Source organism: Limanda limanda, chromosome 15, assembly GCF_963576545.1.
Source record: "Limanda limanda chromosome 15, fLimLim1.1, whole genome shotgun sequence".
In the NCBI taxonomy this organism is placed as follows: Eukaryota; Metazoa; Chordata; class Actinopteri; order Pleuronectiformes; family Pleuronectidae; genus Limanda; species Limanda limanda.
This window is the reverse complement of record NC_083650.1, coordinates 14,277,275-14,300,923: the sequence shown is the minus strand read 5'-3', so window position 1 is coordinate 14,300,923 and position 23,649 is coordinate 14,277,275. Positions and strand designations below refer to the sequence as shown.

The 23,649-nt window shown below is 44.1% G+C and overlaps 1 protein-coding gene across 3 annotated transcripts in view; it reads right to left on the bottom strand.

Annotated features, from left to right (window-relative positions):
- LOC133020538 (neurexin-1a-like) overlaps positions 1–23,649 on the bottom strand; it is a 253,681-nt gene that overhangs the window by 134,906 nt on the left and 95,126 nt on the right. For all 3 annotated transcript variants that reach the window (XM_061087130.1, XM_061087129.1, XM_061087131.1), the window contains 3 exons: positions 19,439–19,822; positions 9,872–10,075; positions 7,434–7,460 (listed from right to left, as the gene is read on the bottom strand). In XM_061087130.1, coding sequence (XP_060943113.1) covers positions 7,434–7,460; positions 9,872–10,075; positions 19,439–19,822 — 615 coding nt within the window. The remainder of the gene's footprint in view (positions 1–7,433; positions 7,461–9,871; positions 10,076–19,438; positions 19,823–23,649) is intronic.

Below are 23,649 nucleotides of genomic sequence, written 5' to 3'. Positions count from 1 at the left end.
GACAGTCCAAACAGCGGTTAACACGCATGCACATCAACACACAGACACACACATAATAGAGAGGCTGAGAGAGAGGAGATATAAACCGAAAGGGGGGACAGTGTGAATTAGTTAAGTAGTTTGACAGAGACAGAAAACATTAAGGTAAACATAGTTAATGGCGCAGAAAAACACATCATTCTGACTTACATTTGCTGCACTGCACCATTAGACAGAGCATCGAAATTTACGCAATTCTTACTGAACACTGTTTTCATCACACAGCGAGGTAGGAGGCAGTAATTAGGGTCACATTATTATTACCAACACTGACTGTTCTTCTGTAAGTGCACATACTGTCTGTGTGGTTTGAGTTCACTAAAGAAAACAGGGGATAATTTGACTCCTCATTAGAGCTGCTCTGTCATTTCTCATGTTTCCCTTCCCATCAAGCCACTTGGTGGCAGCAGATAACTACTGAAAGGGCTTCGGCAGAGTGAGCCACTTAAAGCCGGGCATCACTCTCCATCCTGTTTACCTACCGACGGTGCAACGCAGTATTCGATTTCTCTCATGTCCATCAAATTAAATGAAATAATGATACGGAAAAAAACAATTCTTGCATAATTGAGGCGGTGTGTCTGGTGGTGGAAGAAAAAAAACAGACAGGCTATTGTCCCTAGAAAATACAGGAAATACAGAATGTGATTTTCATCTGCTGCCTTTGACAATGAATGAGGATTTGGGAAGAGCAAAAAAGAAACAGGAAGCTGCACTAACACTGTAGAAACCATGCACACACTATATTAAGTCAGGAATCATTCAATCTCTCTCTCTCTTTCTATCTCTCTCTTTCTATAAATATATAAAATAACACTCAACTGATAACATTAGATGAATAACAATACTTCAAATCTCTGAATCTTTCCTTCACTGAATCCTGAACCCAGCATATTAATATTCTACGACGTGGGTCACTGCCAGCAAGTCGTAATGAAGATGTCACACTGAATTACACTGTGGCAAAATTAAATATTATTCTGCATAATCATATTTGAAATAACAGATAAGGTAATGGAACTTTAACGAATCCTAATGATCTCATGAGCACTGTAACATTGTTTTATTCCTAGATACATTTCTGAATTTAGAAATTCCAACAACTGTCCAACTGGAGCAAAACACTTTTTTTTCTCTCCATGCAGCCTCCATCTTAGAGCATCTTTGAATTGCTATATGCTGTAGCCGTGACGTTCCCCTCCAGGGCACACATAACCAAACACACCATTGAGAATTGAACCACTGTGACAGCTTTCAAATTCCCTGGCAGCGGACTCCTTCCCCACTGTGGGGAGCATTTCAGATGGGCGCCAGGTTCTTTCTCCTGAAACCCCATTTATGGCTATTTATTTCCTCCCTTCTCCTGCAATCTTCAAAGCCCCCAATGCAATGTGTATGCAAATCATGCGGGCGCCAAAGTAGCGGGACACACTCAATTGCAGAGGCACAATTCTGCTTTGTAGCACTGAACACCAGGGCAGGGCGGAAACCAGACGACTGGCGAGGGATTAAGGACGACATATGAAATAATGGGATGGAGTTGGACTTGAATGCCTGCTTGATCTTTGCCTTCCATCATCCTGTCCTTGCTGCCCTTCAAGGAGGGAAAGAAAGGAATGGGGGGGGAGAAGGTCAATCGTATTAAGCTACACAGCAAAATCTGTAGTGTTGTTTTTTCAGTGTTAATATTTTTGAGTTGGTGGGTGTTGATTTTGGAGTTGTTTTAACACCACTAGTGTTAAAAAAGCTCTGCGAGCGTCAATCAAGCGAGTTAAATGTTAACACCTGTGACTGCGTTAGATTCACTTCAGGTGGAGTTGATCATAAAATATGGGAGGAGCTTCACCACAAATCTCTGCACCCAATGAACCATAACAAAATCCCTCGGCTCTCTTTATCAAGACAGGTGTGAGACTGACCCTCGGTCTCATTTTAGTCTTAAAAATACACTTTAATGAGTCCTAAAATAACACTATTTATGTTAAAAATTAACTCTCATAGTGAAATGAAATAACACGATTTTAGTGTTAAAAATACACTTTAATGTGTCATAAAATAACACTATGTATGTTCAAAATTAACACTCACAGTGAAAGGGAATAACACAATTTAGACTTAAAGGTGCACTTACGTGGTGTCATAAAATAACACCAAGGGTGTCAAATGTTTATCACTGTTAAAGAGTTAAAATATTAACACTTTTCAAAGTGTAATTTTAACTCAGAATCCGTGAGGATTATATAGACTCAGAAAAAGTGTTAAATTTAACACTCTGTGAGTTGAATTAACACTCCCGATTTTGCTGTGTACAACATTCCTGCACAACATCCACGACTGTAGCGCCTGGCTATACACCTGTTGTGCAGTACCAGCTGCTGGCCAGAGCCTTGGACCAGACCTGGTAGTCCAAGACCATTGTCCGCTGCAGGGGCTTTATTTCAACATCCACCGTCAGCTAGGGAATCCACGGACAAGCCCTGCACCACACTGTCAAAAGAGAAGTCCAGGCTGCAGACAATACAACCAATCAGCTTGGATCAGGAGGAACAAGCTCGAGATGTAAGAGGCATACACCCTGGTCGGATCAGCCAGTGGTTGGCCTGATGATAACAAGGTACACAACTGATGATATGTCCCTAGCATCCGCAGGTGATCCCTGAGATCTGCTGGTGGTTGGCAACTTATCATCAAATTAGTGCAGAACACCTTCAAACAAGGGGTATTCACCATCTTGTCCTACGTTTTTAAAATAAGGGCTTTTAGTCCACTGTCTGCAGCGTCCGGCCCTCTCTGGTGCCCTCACTGATCTATCTGCAGTGATGGATCTACAGTGATCTCTCCCTGCCTCATTGACTTCAGGCCCCGAGGGGAACAGTGGAGAAGTGTGGCACGGGGCAGCGTGAGAAGATGTGATTATCCAGTCAATCAGCTCCGGCCGGGGTGGATGACAGGTCTGATGCTGGTGCTGCCTGCTCCGACACTGTGACTCACACAGGTGGAGGAAAAAAGAAAAAAAAAAAAAAAGCTTGCTGACCAGGCAGCAGGACGCCATCGCTGGATGACCATCAACTCCCACTACAAAGCTGCCGCAAAAGGAAAGCGTAACAGGCTGCCACGATGGACGACCCGTTTGTCCGATCGATGCTTGCTAACTGGAAAACCTATGATGAGATTGTTTAAGCGAGCGGAGTTTAATAGTGTCAAAACAATAAATAAACGGCTTTTTCATGCCGTTTGCGTTTGTGCTTCCAAGCCGAGGCTGCTCCGCACCCCGAACACGCTGAAGGGCTGTTGCTCGATCTAACTGCCATCGCTTCCCTGAGATGTGAGTATTTTTAGCAGCGACTGCGAAATCGTGTCATGTTAACTACCTGCTGGCATGACAGGAGAGTCCCTCATCCGCGCCGCTACTTCGGAGGATGTTCAATGTTTATTCTCAGCTCTTCATTTAAGTTGCTCGTGTCGTAAACAAGCACTAGCTCATACGACAGGTTACAGCCTCTTCATGGAACTAATTGTAAATAAGGGAACTTTATTCTGAAGCACCTCACTGCTTTTACTCCATAGTATATTGGTGATGATTCATTCTTGCTGAAGGGAGGGGTAGTCTACTTTTTTTTTGGAAAAACAGTGTATGATATTTTATGCTCTTATGCGATATTTATATCTCATGTGAGCCGTCAGATTTGCTGTGTAAAAATAGGTGCATCAAAGAAAATCTGAGTTAGATTAAAGAGGGAAGGGTGTTGTAGGATCCAGAGAAAAACCTCCTCCACACCCAAATAATGTATGTGCAGCCAGTATCCAGATCATGCTTCATGCTATCATGAGGACGGTCTGTATTTTTATTGACAGGTTGACTCACCAGCACTAACATTTTCCATTCCTTCAAAGGTGAGCGCTATATAACTCTGTAGTTTGTATTTTTTTAAGATACTTTTTGGGCATTTCAGGGTCCGGCACTTCATTATCAGTATTTTTAAATCAGCTAAAAGTTAAAATACTGCTCTGAACAATATTTTTGCATCTCATCAGTGTATACAGTCACATAAATTGTGTTCACTTGTATCTGTTTACTAACCACATAGATTTTTGAGGCCAACTGAAATAAAATGGGGTATTTAAGTAAAATGCTGCTTGCTCATATTTGAGCTGTACTCTATGTATATCATTCACATTAGTAATGAGGAAAATGTGTGACCTCAAAATGTGTTTGTGTAAATCTTCATACTAACAGCAAAACCACACAGCATTAGCTATTACAAATCAGTTTTTGGCAAATAAGAGCACATTCCCTATGCACCCTCCCTGTAAGTCCTCTCATCTATCATTGGAACATGCACACTGGGGGAATTTCCATGTAAAAGATTGTCCTGCATCTCTTGAATAGGTCAAAATTTGAAAGATTGATGCGTGTAAAAGATCAATTATGAGAGAAAAACTGCTCAAGAAGGTCACATGGAGAATCAGCACATTGAGTTGCCCTCATCTCTGCATCCTGGCAACAATCTCAACTGTGATTATCCTGCAGTTGAAGTGAATGAATAATACAAGTCCATCATGGAATCTGTCACAAGATATTTTTAGATCACATTTTTTTAGTTTCTTGTCACTCAGTGCCTGTTAACAGTGTTTAAGTCGAAGTGGCAGTGTTTTCTTCAGACGGCTCTGGGCAGCCCCAGGGAGCCGAGGTCCCTAATAGACAGTGATGTGTTCTTTGAGTCGCTACTGAAATTCCTCATCCACCGAGCTGACCGGAGCTGCAGCGCCTGACAAGACACATTAATTAACACTGAAAAAAAGAATGAGGATAAAAATAACTTGGGAGAAAAATAACAACCTAGATAAAAAAAAACAAATTAAATGCCAACTCTTCATAAGTGAAAATGCTCACACTGGCTTTATTTAAACATTTACTTTCTCTGCCGTGTATTAAATGTCGATGGAATGAAAATAATTTCACTTCGAATTATAGAGCAGCTTAATTATGAGAGAAAAACTCTGAAGTATATTTCTCACATCTATGAAAACATCAATTAATTAATTAACGTGACTGTTGTTTGCTTATGTGACTAGGGTTTTTAAATATAAGAATTAGGGTCATTAAAATGTACACAAACAGAATTAAGTCCAATAATAACATGTCAACAGGAAGTTAATTAAAAGCAAAAACAGAGTAATGCTGCATAGTGTTTTTATTTTGCTTTACTTTAACAGCCTGTGTGTAAACATCCAGCCAATTAACAGACTCTCCACGCTGCCTGTTTACACTTTTTGATGCATGAGACGAAAGGAACTGTTGAACCAACAATGGTGATGATTATCTTAAAGATATTCTATTCTTTAACGTTTTCCTTAAACCAGCTTTCATTTCCACTAATGCTGAATCTGGCGATGGCTAATTTGGAAAAGATGATGCACAGAACTAAATTGATATTAGGGAATAAGGAGAGTTATGAAGAGTTTTAAGACTATAACCACAATGACCAGCTACAAATGAATCACAAACATTTGATTCGGAGCAACAACAAAAAAAAGGTAAAGGTACAAGACTGTATATAATTATTTTAAGAGTGAATGTATCACGTATCACATAAACAACTGCGAATGATCCCTCTTCTAACAACTTCTTGAGTTCAGCCTTGTTGTAGCGACTTTCAATCCTTCTGACTCTTTTCCTCTTCTGTGGCATGTAAGAAAATAAACTACGCTTTCTCTGTGGTTAACGTAATGTAACGCTAAACCATCCGATCGTGGCCGATATATATTTTCTGGTGATGGTTGTTTCCATGGTAACAGCAAGCCCCGCCAATCACATCCTAATACACCTGAGTATTGTGGGTAGTGTAGTCCTTAACATCACAAATAAAACAAATTTTTCTTGAAATGCAACTGTTGACATACAATCCCGTAGCTTGTGCTCAGCCTCTCGGGACGGTTACAATATTACGGCTGATGAACAAAACCTTTATTCAGGAAATTAATGAGATTTTTACTTCTGGAACCACACTGTTGACATCTATCGGGTAATATTAGCAGAGGAAATTATTAATTACAGAAGGAAAGTAATCAAAGCAACAAATAACAAGCAGTGGAATCCACGCACGAACAGATTATGCCTTCGTACAATCCACATAAGCTAAGAATGACCTTTTAAAGCACCGGAGGAGGGGAATTAGACCTTAAAGCTTTGTATTTGCATACACAAACAAAGGATGCAATCCAAGATGCATGAACAATGCTATTTAGCATTTAGAAAGGTGTTAAGAAGGGCTCGCTAGAGGTCACATCATGTGATTGTTTGCAGGGGCGTTTTTGTTGTGTTCAGTCTCCGCTTCTCATCAGGCAACGACCTTCAAATACTTTAAGACTTCACACGGGAAAAGATCAGAAACGACTCGTCCTTCTATACAATATGTGACACTGGCAGTGTATCACTAAACTGTCTAATTTCTGTTGGTATTTACTGATACTGAGAGCGTGTCTGTCAATTCAGAATCGTTAAACAGGAAGAGGGCTGGCGTATTATGACACCGGAGAAGTAATTATTAATTCATCACTGTCCCTGAATAATAAATGTCAGGGATATTTACCTCCCAAAATATTGCAATGTAACCTCTTCGTTGAAACACACACACACACACACACACACAAACACACGCACGCACGCACGCATGCATGCATGCACCGTGAATCCCACAACTAGATCTATTCTCTCTTCCCTCCCTCTTCATCCTTTTCTTTCTGCTCTGTGAGGCAGGTTAATGAGAATAATAAAATCACACTCTGTATTTCCTCTGCGCCTTGAATGGCCTCATCACTTTACAACCGGCGTGAAATACTGAAGAGGGAGATGGAGGGGAGAAGGGGGGGGGGAGAAAAAAAGTTGTAAGGGAGTGACAAGGGAATCGTGCATGTCTGAAATGCCTGCGCTTCCAAATCATGCGTTTTATATCAGCCTGAGTACGTGAGTGAAAAGGTTTGTTAATTAGAAACAACTCGGTGTGAGGAATCGCTGCCATATTTGGGTTTGTCATTAATTTGAGCCTCCCCCCCTCCCTCCCTCCCTCCCTCTCATTATTCTCCCGGACAGCTGATGCAGGCAGCAGCAGCAGCATCATGCAATTCTTATGTAGCCATAACTCTTTGAATTGGTATGATAAAATGTAACATCTATGCCAATGCAAGGTGCAAGTCAGATATATTCCAGTGCACTGATTAAACTCCACGCCTTAAGGGAGACTGTAATGTGGAGGGGGGTCATAAACTGGCTGCTAGGTGTGGGGGGGGAAGAAACTGTAAACAACACAGCTAAAACATGACATGTCCAGAAACAGATTCAGAGACGACAGAAGAGGAAGAAGAAGTAGAAGAAAAGCTGAACAGTGACTTACTGGAGGTACAGTTAATCCTGACACAATCTAGATGGGGAAGAATAGATGAGAGATAAATTCATCTTTCAACGTTACATCTGCAGACATCATTAAAACATACAGTCCACCCCTCTGGGGACACACACACACAGACCCTGCCCGTCCTCTGGTGCTCTCACCCGTTGGCCCCGGCGAGCTGGTCGGAGCTCGGCAGTGCAGCGGCGCCAGAGGAGCACAGCGTGGCCTACATGAGAACAGCCATGTAGAGTCGGGAATCATCGGAGCTGAGGGTCTAGTTAGATGACATTGTTCAGGTTTTTTTTTTTTTCTCTGCAGCCAAACAGAATGTCGAGTGCATGCTGGGAGATTTCTGTTAGATTGTGGGATACGATCGTCGGTTCAGTGTGAGAGCATCAGAGTTGGGTCAGGGTCAGACAGGGCCAGGTGGAAGGTATTTTTTGTTGATTCTCTCTACTTCTGTTGATCCTCATCTATCCAGACATCTATCTCTCTTTATACAATGTCACATTCAATAGATCAAGGCTAATACTGAATTTACATGTGAAGCTTCTCTACTTCTAGATATTCTACAAACATTTAGTCCACTGCATTTATCTGACAGCTATAGCTACATTTCATACAGGAAGCATAATATAAGGTTATAAAATATGTTATAGTACATTTTACATCTCACTACAATATAAAAACACACTGCTTAAATGTTAATGAATTAGTTAATATGTAAACAAACATTATCGTGTAATAGGGACCATTCTGCATAATGTTGATCCTTTTTTCTGAAAGGGTAATGATAGCAAGACTTACTTAAGTAAACCATTTAAGGGCAAACTTTCTTAAGTGAGATTTAGAATGATAAAAATTGAGTATTTTAAATAATGGTACTGATACTTTTATACTGCAATACTTCTCCTACCTTTGGAGACAAGTGGAAACAGCAGCAGCAGCAGCAGCAGCAGCAGTAGCAGCAGCAGCGTATGATGGCCTAGTCGTCATTACTGCCAGTACAATAACAGTCTAATCTCCTAGCGCACAGCAGTGCCTTGTAGACTGCCAGGGTTTCTCTCTTCTTTTCTTTTTTGTACCTCTCTGTTTCCTAAGGCTTAGCTGGTGTCGTGCTCAGAGAAAGGTGACCCAGATCAAACTCCCCTCTCTTCCTTCCCATTTGGCCCTGCCTGTCGTGTGTCGTCAACCACAGCAGAAAAGTGGTCGCAAACAGCCAGAGACCAACACCAGCCACCAGCCTCACAGGGAATGCTCTTGCTTTGTTTTGTTTTTTGAAGGAGGGACAAGAAAGACGGGTGCTTCGAGATCCGACGGCTACGGGGAAGAGCTAAAAGAAAAAATAAGCCTTTAAAAACACGTCAAAGCTAATTCAAGAATAAAAAAAATAACACGGTGACCTGTTGCTTTCATCAGGAGGCATCTGTCTTTTTGGGAGTTGCAATGATCGACTCGTGAGCCCTGTCAGTGTCTTATCGAGGCGGGACACGCGCCTCCTGGTGGTTGACAGCAGACACGGACTGTCTGCTTCGTATGCACGGCTAAACGGGTTCGCTTAAGGAGCCCATCTCTGTTTAGCCAGTGGAAAGGAAAAATAGATGACTATCATTTATGCGGCACTGCTCTGTTTGAGAGCGATCAAAACTTTTCACAGGCATCATTGAATCCTGTCCCGAGCAAATAAGTGCACACACACACATGCACGCACGCACACACACAAGCCGCATATTTCATTTCACCTCAATTTTCTTGTTTTTGCTTAAGGCGGAGGGAAATGGGTGGCGGCATGTCATTTTTTCCGTGTGCTAATTTAGGACACATTTGCAGATTTTATGGGCAATCGTGCACTTTCCCCACCCTGCAATGATTAAAGTGCAGAGGTGAACAAATGAGTGCGTGGGTGCAACGAAGGGGCCGCGTTATATTGGGTAACCACAAGCTGAGAGGGGGTTTGATATTAAAAACACACAACCTCTTCTCCAGATGATTTATTAGCTCCCTCCTATGAATCTGTTCGAAATAAAAAAAAAAACACCAGGAAAGAATTTGGCTGTGAGTGTGTGCGTGTGTGTGCGTGTGTGTGTGTGTGTGTAAGGCAAACTCCCCTTGGAGCAATAAACCATGTATGGATGTTGATCTGGGGTTAGTTGATGGATTGGGCGGCAAGCATTCCCTGCTGGGCACCAGTGGCTGTGTGCTCTGCTGGCAGTGAGCGCAGAGCCGCAGACTCTTGCCATTGAAAGTCTTTACACCATCTCCTTCTATTCAAAGTGTGTATGATATGAAGATAATAGCTGTGCCTGTGTCTGTGAGCGTGAGAGAGAGAGAGAGAGTATGCGACTATGTGTGTTTGAAACAAGTTATCAAGCTTAATTCTGTTCTGTCTGACACGTGACTCTGCCGCAGCAGCAGCAGCCAGTGAGTGTCCGAGGCGTTACCTAAATTGACAGTCAGGCGGACGCGCCCGCTCTCCAGCTCGAGACGCAGGCTGTCAGTCGAGTCCCGAGACGTGGTGGCTATTAGGATGCCGTAGGCTCGCTGGGAGCGGAAGCGCAGGGACACGTCCTCGGCCTCTGTGTGCATCACCACTGGCAGCTGGACCTTCATAAACTTGCTGCCGTCATAGCTGAGGATCGTCGCCTCTGCAGGGAGGATAAGGAAGAAGAGAACGGAGATAAGGGACGGGTAGAATGGAGAGAGGTTTTCACGGTAAATCGGTGACCCGGGGTCTGTCAGCCCAGTTCAAAATGATGTCTTATTTGCGGAGGTGATTTAGTGCCGGAGCAAAGAAATACATTAGAGGGGAAGATGTGAAGTAGTGATTATGTATTCAAATACAGACCTGTGATTCAGAGGTCACCAAACATACAGGGGAAAGAGCGGATTGTGTTTCTGTTCGAAAAAATGCACAGAGATACGCCTACTGCAGTGCAACCTTTACAGACTGACTTGTCCTCCAGCGTCTAGAGGATGAGGGAGGATTAAACCACGGAGCTGACAGACACACGGACAATGATTTACAGGTCTTACAGGACTCAGTGTGGAGGTGGAGCTCAGACATGTCCTTACTTTGCTCAGGAAGACAAGTAATGAATTAAACAACTTGTTAAATAACAAATACAACACACAAAAGAGCAAGTGATGCCTAATGCACACAACAGTGTGAATGCCCAACTTGGCCCTGACAGGTCATGCCAGGGTCAGACAATAATAACCAGGTTTGGGGGGGTTGGCATGGTGAGTCAGTGGTTAGCGAGATGGTTCCAGTTTGAAATCCCAGTTTGCCTGGGTTCTTTCTTTGTAGATCTTCTTTGTTTATCTCTGTATCTTTATCTCTCTATGTCAGCCGGAATTGACCCAAGTTCCTCTCGCGAATCAACAAGGAAAAGCGATAAAGAGAAAGGATGGATGGATTCGAATTTGGGTCGGGTTCAATCACTTTGTTTGGGCTTTGAACAGGATTTTTGACACTGCATTTACCTGTAATCGGGGAAAACATCAGGCTTGCGTTAGTTAATATTCTCTTGGCCACCAACAGAAAATCGCTCACAGTAATGTGCACATATACGTCATCAAAGAGAAGGATGCAAACACTTGCCACTCGTCTAACTGTGTTGCATAAGACTATGCTCAAGCTGACAGCTCTCCGGAATCCCTCCATAGTCTCTTCCCTGTCATCTCTGTGACAGTTTAAATGGTGGCTTCCATCAGTGAAAACAGAGTATAGAGGTAGGCACATGTACATAGAAGAATAAACACTCAAAATGGAATATAGGACACCTGGATAAACATCCTACTGCAAAGAGAAAAAAAAGGTAATGTAAGTGGCAGCTGTGCATCCACATTTCTTTTGGGTATCAGCTGTATAACAGTGGCAAACTACAGAAGGGACAAATTGGTATCGACTGAGGAGAAAAAACTGTGACAGAATCTTAACAGTCTGAGGACCTTGAATATTGAGCTTCTGCTCAGGGTGACTGCATTTACTCAAAGCATTAGGCAGCCGTCTGGAGAAACGCTGGGGAGAGTGTTTAACGCCGGCAGGAGGTTGTAACAGCATTTCCGGTAGTGTAACTAAACCAAAACCCAATAACAAAGCCATTACTGCAGCTGCAGAGCCACAACAGATAGAAGGGGGGAGTAGTTGGAGAGAGGAGGGGAGGTGGGGGGTGATAGGGATCCAATATCCACACACACACACACACACACCTCATCACCACTTCCTCGTCACACAGAGCCAATGTCACATCCGTCCCCCTGGGAAGACTCCGTCACATTCCTCACCCAAATCCAATTTCTCCACGCCCTCCTGGGGTACGCTGCAGATGACAGGGGCGTGTGACAAACGAGTTCTCGCTGCTAAACTGCTCCCTGCCAGGCTGCTACAGCAAAGAGCCGCGTTCGGAAAACTGTTAGCAGATGCGAGGAAAAATGGGGGCCACTGTTCAAGCTCCTAATACTGACAGAAAAAATGTTTGTCACTGTAACATTAGCCAGCACTTTAGACCCGACCAGAGAATTCCCAAGCTTCATTTCACTCATTCTCGGTCTGTATCTACTCTTCATGGCGTATTGAAGTAAACAGTCGCCGCCTGTAGTTGGTGGTGTATGTTTACGCTGGGAAGATGGGATGTGAAAAATCATTACTGCTCAACAATGAGTGACAGATCTGAGTGCTGCACTGTATAGAATTCCTGCTCGGGCTTCAACCCTGTTGCTTTTTAAATGCCTTTCTGAAAAAGGATCCATTATACACAAAAAAAAAAAACTCAAGGTAATAGGAGAGATAACAAAAAGGAAGAAACTGATGATGACAAAAATGTGACTCTGCGTCAGCTCTGCTTCATAACTTACTGTCGACGAGATCTGTTCAAGTGCCTGCCTCTCTTATGAAAACAAACACCTACGGAGAATCAAGGTAAGAAGAAAAGTGACCTTTTTACGGCTCTGCATATAAATATCCAACATTTTTACTAGATTATTTATTTTCATGAATAATCTTTTCAGGCTGAATAGATGGACGGAATTAATCACAGCTGGAGTAAATAAATATCGCATTTCATCCAAGATGTCACCTCTCCTGAGATTATACGAGAGGTTGTCTAAAATATCATGAAGTAAAAAAAACAAATGTTCCGCACAGATATGAAAATATGGAGGTTGACAAGTGAGGGAATCATTACCTAATGCAAAGTGAGCACCTGTCAAAAATCCAATCCTGGAAGCCCCGTCATTTTTTAATGGCACTCCCGTGTTTAATATCAAAATAAATTGAGAGGACTGAAGCTGTAGTGTCTGTGCCAGCCCAGCAGGAGGCTGTCAGAGGTCGGACGGAGCAAATATCAAACTTAACCAACCGTCCCTCCTCTGTCTGATAAAGCAAAATATCACATTGTTTTCTGATTTTCCCAAGGAGCAACGGGGGAGAATGAGGTTGGCTGTGCCACTAACAAGAGGTAGGAATGTGAAGACAGGAGTTTGTGCTGCATTCTCCCCCCCCCCCCAAGGTTAACAGGCTCCAGAGGAAGAGGGAGCTGTCAGCTTCATGTCACAGGACCGTGATGTCCCACCGTGTCAGGGCACCAGGCCCGAGCCAATTCCAACATTTCCCCTGGAAAGAAAAAACAGCCAAAAGGCTTTTGGAATATGTATGTTCAACATCCACAATAAACAGGACGATTTGGCTCTGAGATATCATAAATAATTCAAAGCCGCCCATGTCCTCTTCACCGCAGCCTCCTTTGAGTAGCCGAGAAAAAAGACTCGCCGGCTAGTAAATGTGTGAGAAAAGAAGAAAACTGACATCCAAGTGGATTTTTGAGACTCAGAAAAAAACGGCACCACGGAGAGAGGAGAAGCATCGTCATCCTCATCTTCATCGTCTGCTGCTCCGTGACAATACGACAGCGTCAGTAGGGCGAGGAAATGAGAGCAGAGACAGAAAATGGATCGGTTCGTCCGTTTAGAGCCGTGGAATCTGCAACTTCAGCGACTGCTGAGGGGAACGCGAGCGACAGCCAAGATGGTAAAGATTTAGCACGTGCAAATTAGGGTTCTCACCCCACTGAGACTATTAAAGGAGAATTACCGTTTCATTTAATGATTTACAAGTTAATCTTCAGTGTTTGGCCAATGCTGCTCTATCAAGGTCTTTTAACAAGACCCATTATCATAAGCTGTAGGAAGCAGAACTCAAAAGCTCCAACAGTCTTGAATTAATGTTTGCTATAGGTTTGAAAAAAGTAGTAAAGCCTCTGCTCCTCAACATGGGCCTATAACCCAATATAATCATCCTTTAGTATTTCTACTCTCACACTCACATTTTCCATGTTTGTCAACCAATGTTCTGCGCATCTGTGTTCATGGCTTAAGGACGTGAGACAACCAGTTCTCTCTAATGTGTGACTATATCCAAGTGTGGTGAATGGTGACTAACACACAGTGTGCTGTTGAAAGGGACACGGCTAAAAACCTGTTTTACTGCAACAAAAACTCAGCCCTGTTCCCCTTGAAGGGCATTTCACAATTACGCAATAATACCCTGCACCCCTCGGCTTTCGCTGCGGACCAGTGGCGAATGGTTTCATGCTCTGAAAAGCAATACGTGTCCCCAAAGAACCAGTATCTCTACAGTTATGGCGATTTGCATAATGCGGTGATGCATTCTGTTGTTGTTGTGGTCGAGGGTTTTGTGTTTTTGGAACGAGACATTTTACAACTGTGGCAATGTTTAGCTGAAATACTATGAATTTCTGAATGAAAAAAAAAACAACTCTGGTGGACAATCTTTGCTTGCATGTGCACATGAATTGCGTGTGTGTGTCACTGTAAGCGCACTTGTGCATTTATATATATTATTATTATTATATTGATCTCCTGCATGTTCCTTTATTAAACGCAGGTATGTGCAGCCACTCTCCGTGTGAAGACATGCAGGTGCTGTCAGCGCTGAGAGCCAGTATGTCATATCTCATTAGGGAATACGTGCGTGTGCCGCGACGCACCTACTACACCATCTGGGAGGCTGCCGTCGCCTCACACGGCAAGACTAATATTTGGGCTAATTAGCAACTGCAGGAACAATAAAGGGGAAGACATTTGGGATGCAAGGAGGGGAAACTGCTTTGTCTGCTTAATTAAATTCTCTCAAAATAGGGCGAAGAGCTCGTCGGTTCTCTTCGGAAAACTCCACCTCCTGCTCCTTCCCCTTCCTGTCCTCCTCGGCCATATGCAGTAGCTATATTTTGCCACCGGGTGGTACACCATGCATGGATAAGTGAGAGCCGGGGTAATTCTTTTGACAGCTCCTCGGCCTGCTGGTGCCGGCTTCATCCTACCAGCGCAGAGGCAATCTGGAGCCATCAAAACAGCTGGCAGCACACCGGGACCCATCCTCCGTACCACTGCTCCCACTCGCACTCTCGCCAGGCTCGTACACGCAGAGCACAGACAGCCAGAAAAATAGGAAATTGGACAGAGGAGTCAAGATGCCAGAGGAGGCTCAGCGTGTAGGGGTGGAGGAGGAGAGAGGGGGGTCACTGTGGCGGAGACCTCCTCAACATGCGGCACTTCCTGTAAAGCTGTTCCGAAAGCAGAGATGCAGCTTTTCTGCTTTTGTTTTGGGAGTGGAGTCATTTTTCTTTTCTTTCATTGGAGACCACCCTTCAGATTAATAATTAGCTTCCCAAAGTGAAACGATTCTCCGTCCCATGCCCACTCCCACCTCCCCCGCGTACTGTGCCCTAATTCCTGTCAACTCATTAGTCAGAATGGAAAATGCACATGTGGGACAAAAATGTGAGCAGCGCCAAAACCAGGCCGAGCTGACGCATTCATCAGAGATGGATTTAGATCCTCTCGTTTGTGTAGTCTTTCAGTTCAAATATTAATTTCCTGTCTCGGAATCAACCACATCTCTGCTTTCAGAGGAGCGGTCACATGTCATTAGACGTTCACAAGTGGATAAACTGCATTTAGAAACAGGGGAAAAAAGAGAGGCAGCATCTTTTTGGTGTCCCGTGCTTTTGTGTTGTTTTGCCTCCATTTGACTCAGCAGATTTCCATCAGCCAGACATATTCCACACACCCCAGGATATTTAGGCTCTCATATTTTATAAGGTGAATGACTCGAGCGCAGGAGGAGAAGCTCGAGCAGTAGTGGAGCCGACACGTGTATTTAACTGCGTGGGACGTGTTCCATTCCAGCTAAGGTTTTCCCACTGAAGACCTGTCCGGGGCTGCTGTTCCCGTGCAGATGCATCTCACTCACTACGTTTACATGATGGCATAAACCCGATTTCGGCTGAAGCCCGGTTTCTCTATCCATGGGGGGTTAACTGCTCTATCTCAGGGTACATGGCACTGAGAAATCCGACTCTTGTCCGAAAGCATTTCATACCCCGCTACGATAGGTGGCGCTGTTTTCATTACAGCTAGTGGTGACTACCAACAAAAACAACAACAGCCTTCAACTCAGCATGTGAGAAAGATGACGAACGGAGAGCAAGGTGAAGCTACGTCCCTCTACATGATGTTGTGCATGTTTACTCTAGGAGTACTGCGTATGCGAACGGCGCATTTGATTAGAATGGTTTGTTTGTTTGTTTGTGCCGGCCGGCACCGGGCAGCGACATTTTATCTAACTGTCGACTTCCGGGACACGGCCAGGGAGGGAGGGGGGGGCAGGATCTCAAGCATGCGCAAAGACGTCATCTCCAGTTGTTGTCTAGCTTCCAGAGTTACATGCGCGCGTTGTCCGATATACAACCAAATCTGATCTACTTATCTGGGGGTGGTTATCCGACTTCAGTCGGACACAAGAAATCTAGATTTGTGGAGTTACATGAAATGGATCTTCGATTGAAACCAGACAACGCCAGAAATCGGGTTTCAATCGGACACATGTAACCGCAGTGACTGTGATAATGGTGTCACACACTCCTGCTCGCTCTTTGACTTTGCCTTGATTATGCAAATGTTTAATGTTCAAATTCATTATGAATTCACTCTGAAGACAAACATCGCATATTCACTTTTATTAAATTATAAATACAATAACATGTCATTAGGTGACATAAATGTGATAACTCAAAAAAACATTAAAACAAAAATAATATAAATCCTATTAGACCTCACAACTGGTGTTTGTTGCTCCAGAGTCCTGGGTTATTTTATGTTAATCCTGCACATGTCTTTGGTGACTGAACTGTACATTAAGCATATTTATTCACTCAGTCTAATTATGTAAATAAGCATGAAGCGCCAATTTTTGAATAATTGCCTAAGAGCACACCAGGAAGGATCTAGGCCCCCTCGCACAGCTGGGTGTTGTTTTTAAATCGGCCTAGATTTCAGTCAAAGGGGTCAAAGGGCAATCCATCCGGTCACCGGGCCAGCAAGCTAATGCTGAGCAGGCGGAAAACTGGCTCTACGCTGAGCTTTGCCTTCGTAAGCAAAGATGTGCCCTCATGACTGCTTCTCATTTCCAGCCACATTACAGATACAGTAACAACAAAATACACCAGGCAGGATGGAGTCTCGGGGGGGTAACTTCAAGCAAATGCAGCTCTTACCATAGACAAACACACATATATATATTGGTTACAAAGCAATAACTTCCACCACAACCAATATGAAACACTGACTAGGAGATGGTGTTAGTTTTTATTTGAGTATAAACAGTAATAAAAAACTGTAATAAACTACAGAGTCAGCTGCATTCCAGCTAAGACACGGAGCTAAACGAGTTCACCGAGTGACACTCTTCTATTTCTCTTCTCGGGAGGAGAGAGGGATAAGTATTCTGCACCAGGTCTGGTCATGACCGAGTGGTTTAATGAGCCAAATGGTTAGCAGAAGACAGCCAATTTACAGGCTAGTGTGAAAAGTGGACGTGACCAGGAGCACCTCAGCGGTGCATCAGTCACCTGCCACTCAACACGGTCCAACATCAGGCGGTCAACACTTGACGTAGCCTGACTCATCCTGTCTGCCTCTCTCTGGTTGTCTATCTCCGCACGCAACAGTTTCCGTTCCTGTCTTACGAAACTTTCCATTTGCTGCAGGATGCTGATGCACAGCCAACAGCCTTGATAACAAGACCACCTGCAGGGTCTGTGTTTTGGCGATGCCGCTCAGCCTGAACTTGAAACAAGGTCCCCTTCAAACCAAGAATACAAAAAAAAAATGTCTCATGGATATGAGTAAAACCATTATTTTGCTGGTTGCCCTTGATGTCAATTGTTTCTGCGCTTCTGTGATATTTGTCCCGCCTCAGTAGATCAGGCATATAGAGAAAGAAGTGTTATTAGTAGGGCTGTCAATAGATTAAAAAAAAAAAACTAATTAATCTCACATTTTGAAATTCATTAATCTAGATTAATCGCGGTTAAAAGTTTGTTTTTCTTCTAAAGACTCAATCTTATAAATTAACGAGTAATCACTTCAGACAGCCTGTATTTTACACAATGTTGTGTTTTCAAAGAGGCTCAGGCCTATAACACCTACCTATAAAGTGGCAGCCAGGTCGTTAAATATCATGTATGATAAATTGTGTAAAAATTTTTTTTAAAAACCAGCTGAAAATATTCCCAATGTCCTTGGAAACAATAAAACTGCTTCTTTCTTCATTGAAACATCCAGATTAGTAAAAGGTAAAAAAAGAGGTGTATTTGAGACACCATTGGTACTGTCATCTTTAACATTGAACAACACACACAACAGCATAACAAGTGGCCTTGGTAAACTGAACTGACATTCAAATCTGTCATGTTAAAGTGCAAAAACTTGAAGTGCAAACAAACATGAAAATGAAAACAGGACGATCTCTGCTACTTCAAAGGTCCCACCGTATACCCATTTCACCACAGTTGATATGCTTCCTTGGGGTCTTAATGAAATGTCTGAGACATATTTTGGTCAAAATACCACAAGGATCATTTAAAACAGCAGCCTTTTTACCCCGTCTAAAACAGCCCTCCTCAGATTGACCTGTTTTGAGTGCTGGAGACGAAGATATAATCTTGCAACCATATCGTTTTGAACCAGTGTCAGGTGAACCGAAGCCTGGCTGCTAGAGCCCCAGCGCCGCAGCGCAGGCCCGCAGTGGGAGCAGTGGGAGCAGTGGGGGCTGGAGCAGTTAGCTCCAGCTCCCATAGCCCACTGCCCATAGCTCCAGTTAGCAGCCCTGCTAACTCCGAGGGGCTAGCTAGCGCCGCGCAGACGAACATGCGCACACACACACACAGACACACACACACAGATCGAGGAAGATAAAAAAAGTGCACATGAGAGGACGGATAGAGTGGAGTTGCCTGCCTGGTTCAAGTAGCTTCTCCTACTTCTCCAGTTTAGCCAGCTCCGGTGAAATCAACATCGAGATGTTGGTCTTGTGCTGAGCCAGGGTGGCAGCGAGCGGACCCTTGTTTCGCTGGATCCGTTTGATAACCTCCAAGGCAGAATTCCACCGGGTGGCAACATCTTGAACTAGCGACTCTTCCTGCTGTCCTCGTGCAGTTTGCTGTGCTTTGATTCAGACGGGACTTATCTTTTGACGGGCTGTGTTTGAAGTGCATCGAGGAATTGCTCCGCAAAGTTCTCCGCTGTATATCGCGCCTCTGTTTTTTTTTACTTCAAACGCTAAATATCTAGTTTTCCATACATTGTCAATAAAATGAGCTGTGACACCCAGGTAATTGTCATTGCTGAGTGCTGACTCGACTGACGTCCAGTGGTCACCGGTGAGGGCGACGCTGGCAGCTTGCTCGAGGAGCTGAATTTTCTTCCGCACACCAGAAGTAAACAAAGTTGCGTTAACTGCGTTAAAATATTTTATCGCATTAATCTCGGGCACAATAACCTCATAGATGAACGCGTTAATTTTGACAGCCCTAGTTATTAGGCATTGTCAATATGTCTCACACAAAAATCCAGGTCCTGCCTACTAGGAAGAAATGACATGCTTCCAAAGAAGTGGCTGGGACCAAAATGTAAACCAAAAGTCCTACCTCTTTCACAGGAGCGTCCCAGGTAGCCAGTTCCGGAGCAGTCACACACGTAGCGGTTCCAGCCCTCTCTACAGACCCCATTGTTTTGGCAGGGGTTGCTCAAACACTGCTTAGGAGGCTCCCTCGAGCACGAGGGTTTCACCCCGGCAGCCTTCTGGACCTCGGCCAGGCGCCGGATATCCTTACTCTGGCCGTCGATGAATAGATCCCGGATGCAGCCCACGTAGCCGTAGTTGAGCAGCGCTGTCCACACCTCCGTTGGGAACACCAGACCCATTTTGTTCTCTGGCAAACCCCCGAGGTAGAGGTTGTCATCCAAGTCCAGGATCTCACTTTCTCCAGGGGCCGTGTAGGCAGTGCGGAGGGTGTTGATAGAAATGGTGCCTGAGAAAATAAGACAGAGTAGGGAAAAGTTAATCTTTGCTTTTCCGAAACTACCACAAGATGGACACCTACTGATGACTGTAGATGCAAAAGCAAACTATCCGACCAACGGAGGCATAAACATGCAGAGAAGACCTATTTAAAGATGGCCTGATGAAGAAATTAGCCTAATTAGGTGTTATCCATCTGGACAGGATCAGGATTTTCTTCATTTAGAATAACTGATGACTGGTGATAAGACACATTAATCACAGGACAACTAGTCTATTAGTAGCCTAATCTGGGCTCCCTAAGAGTATCCTCTCCATTTTCCTTGGATTTCCCATCATAAATCTCCTTTATCTATAAAGCAGTGGTCATAAAAACGAAAGGATGGGAAAAGAAAAATCATTGCCCCCTCTATCATTTCAGCCAACCAAACAAAACAATAGCAGGGGGGAAAAAAAAACATAGTAGCCATCTTTTTGAACTTGATTAACGGACTGCAGGGTGTTTTTTTCACCCTGTCTCTCCCTCTGTTGGCCCCTCCAACACATAAACCTGCAGTGAGAGTTTGTGTGTTTCCCCACCATGATTTATCGCTCTCATTCAGGTTTAATTCTCGATCTGGAGCACGGTAAACAACAGCGGACATGACTGGACTGTAAAGCTGTGGAAAAAGGAAAGCCTTAGTGTGGGACTCAGACCAGGTGATTAATTTGTATATGGATCCGTTACTCTCAGCACAAGAGCCACTGTGGATCTTTAATTAATGGCGGCTGCGTCCACTGCCCGCATCCTCCGTCCAGCAATCTATAAACCGGGCTGCCGAGGAGCCGGGCGCTCACACACCCTGGGCTCGGGGAGCGTGGCAGAGAAACGGTTGGCTACGGGAGCTTCAAAAAATAAAAATTGCCATAAAGTCATCATTTGCATTTTGAGTGGCAGATGTATGCCATGGCAGATATGAAGGAGCTATTAGCTGATTGCCTCAAGCTAAATGACAGTAGAGCCCTAACTGCTTGGATCTGGAGTGGAGGAACTTTTTAAGTTACTTTGAAGTTACTTTTCCAGTCAAAGTGTTTATGTGGTGAAACAACCCCTGAGCTTGTCTGAAACTAATTAAATGGAGACTTTTACATTTCATTGCAGCTACCATTAGCATGCATGGATGTACTAGTACAGATCTTTTACGGACAGTACAGCAGAGCGGTGGCTAGGACCATAGATATTTATATATATAAAGGCTAGATGTCTCGTCCGCGTTGCCGACCAACAGAGTCAAACGTCCGCACATGGCGGCCATCTTGCCACAAGCGGCTCGCCCACCCATAACATTGTGTTGGTAGTGGTACATGTACTTTTTAAATAAAATAAAATAATTCATGATGTATATTTGTAAAGGGAAATCTTGAACCTATTTTAGAACATTAGTCTATTTTTTTAGAAAATAACATAATTATTCATAAGTATAAAGTGTCTTAACTACATCTCTGACATTTATAACAAAAAAAATCGGTTGAAAATTGAGCAAGTTATAGTTATTTAAAAAGTACGTACCACTACCACATAATGTTATGGGTGAGCGAGCCGCCTGTGGCAAGATGGCCGCCATGTGCGGATGTTCGACTCTGTTGGCCGAGACATCTAGCCTCTATATATATATATCTATGGCTAGGACCGCTTCGCAGCAAGAAGGTTTGTTTGCTGTATAAAACCGGACGAGAAGAAAATATACTAAAATCAGTGTATAACCTAAAAATAATCTCAGTTATGTATCCTTTGTATTGCCAAGGTGAACCAGCCATTTTGCGGAGGCGCTCGAGAGAGAGAGACAGCTAAGGACCCGTTGCACAATGATTAACCTGGTCCCACTAACGTCTTCCAGCTCTTTTCTCGAGGTCTTGGCCCCAGGCATCTGTTCCGGCACTTTCCCTGCCGCCACCCACTGCCCCTGCTCTCTCCAGCCAAGCTTTGCACACTTGGCAGAGGCCACCCGTCACGCAGCCAGAACAGCTCCCTTCAGGTTAGAGCTAACGAGCTCACTACATCAAACTCATTAGCGTGGAAACTTTCTCGGGGTAGAGCAGGTGCCTTGCTGAAGAATTATGGTCAGGAGGAACCTTGATGGGATTGTCTACACTCCTGTTATGTGTAAATGAAAAAAAACGGTCACTGTCAGATCTCAGCGTGGGACAGGCGGGAGCTAAATCTTGACTTTCTTTCTTTTCTAAATTATTTGTGAAGCACACATTCACAAAGTAAATGCTTCAGGGGTCGTTATCGAACGGCTTCTTCTCTCCGCCTCTACTGCATCCTTAAGTCTTGTAAGAGCGGTAAACAGCAAACAAGGATGCTGTTAAGTCTACAACGATGTATGTCTAAATTGATGTAAGTGCATGACAAGAGAAGGATGTCAGCATCTCTCAGGCATCTGCTTAGAGTGCTCCACTCACTTGTCAACGTCCTGTAAGAAAGTGTGTAAACACAGTCAAGCTATGTTAAGTCAGGAGGCACTATACGATCCCATGGGGACATGTGCCATCACCAGGCGTGGAGCATGGGAAACATGGAAACACAAACACACACACACACACAGTCCAGGGCTGCTGTTTAGAACATTAGTCACAGCCAAAAGGGGAAGAGGGATATGCCTCTACGAATGTTACTGAGCATAAAAGAGGAGGAGATGGATTCAGAACAAGATGGAAGCAGGGAGATAAAGATGTCTGGAAAGAAGATGAGGGAGGGGTGTTTGATGACAGATAAGAAAGCAGATGAGGGAACACAGCGGCAAATAATATCTTGACATGCAAGCACAGGATGTACAGTTAAGGCGGGGTTTGATCAAAGTGATGATGCAAGCAATAAACGAGGATGAATAACGATGACGAAGATCAAAAATTCCAGCCAACTTCAAAACACTCCCTCCCTCTCTCTGTCTGTCTGTCTCTCTCTTTCTCTCTCTCTCTCTCTCGCTCTGCGGGCTGAGCCGTAAGTGGTACTCCATCATCAAACCTGAAGGCAGGGGTCCAAATGACAGCTCAGATCTCGCTCACACTTTCTGCATCAACAGCCAGGCTCAACTTGGCATGATGTCCCCTAACCCCACTCACACATCCCCAAAACATGTTAGACAGGGGATTACTACAATCCAGTTAGGGCGATACGGCCAAATCTCTCTATGTGATTAGATTCTCTGTGGGGAGAGAGGAGCTTGTGAGTGGGCTGTGAAGATGGGGGATGCGCCGTCTACGTGTGTGTGTGTGTATTTGTATTCGCATGAGGCCATTTGTGTACTGTACGCGTGTGCAAAAGTGTGTTGAAGTAGTGGCGCGGGCCCGGGCAGGAAGTGGGGGGCTGCAATGTCCGTGTAATGTCTCTGATGAGTGACCCACGGCACTCCCAGTGCAGAAGCCCTCACTTAAAAGCAGAGTGTCTCTCAGCGACTCTAATGCATTGAGGTTTGAAGATGCTGTCTGAGAGCGAGAGTCCACTTCCAGACTGGCTTCCTGCAGGAACATCCGTCTAAACTAAATAGGGCAGGGATCATTATCTGCCATTGTCACGGCTGCAGGAGGCGCTGCACATGGAGGACCCGGCAGCACGTAATTATGCCCGGCTGTGGCATAGCACTTTACTTTTGAGTGATGTACTTGGTGGCGTGTATTAATAAAACATCTGAAAAAACAGATGAGAAACAGAGCTCCCCATATGTTTGACGGCTCACACTCTCAGGGGGAACACAGAGTTAGTTTATCCTGTTTTAAAATTACCTGAATTCTATGAAATACTAACTGTGACAAAAATGTGTATGGGTGTCAGACCAGCATTATGCCCACATATGG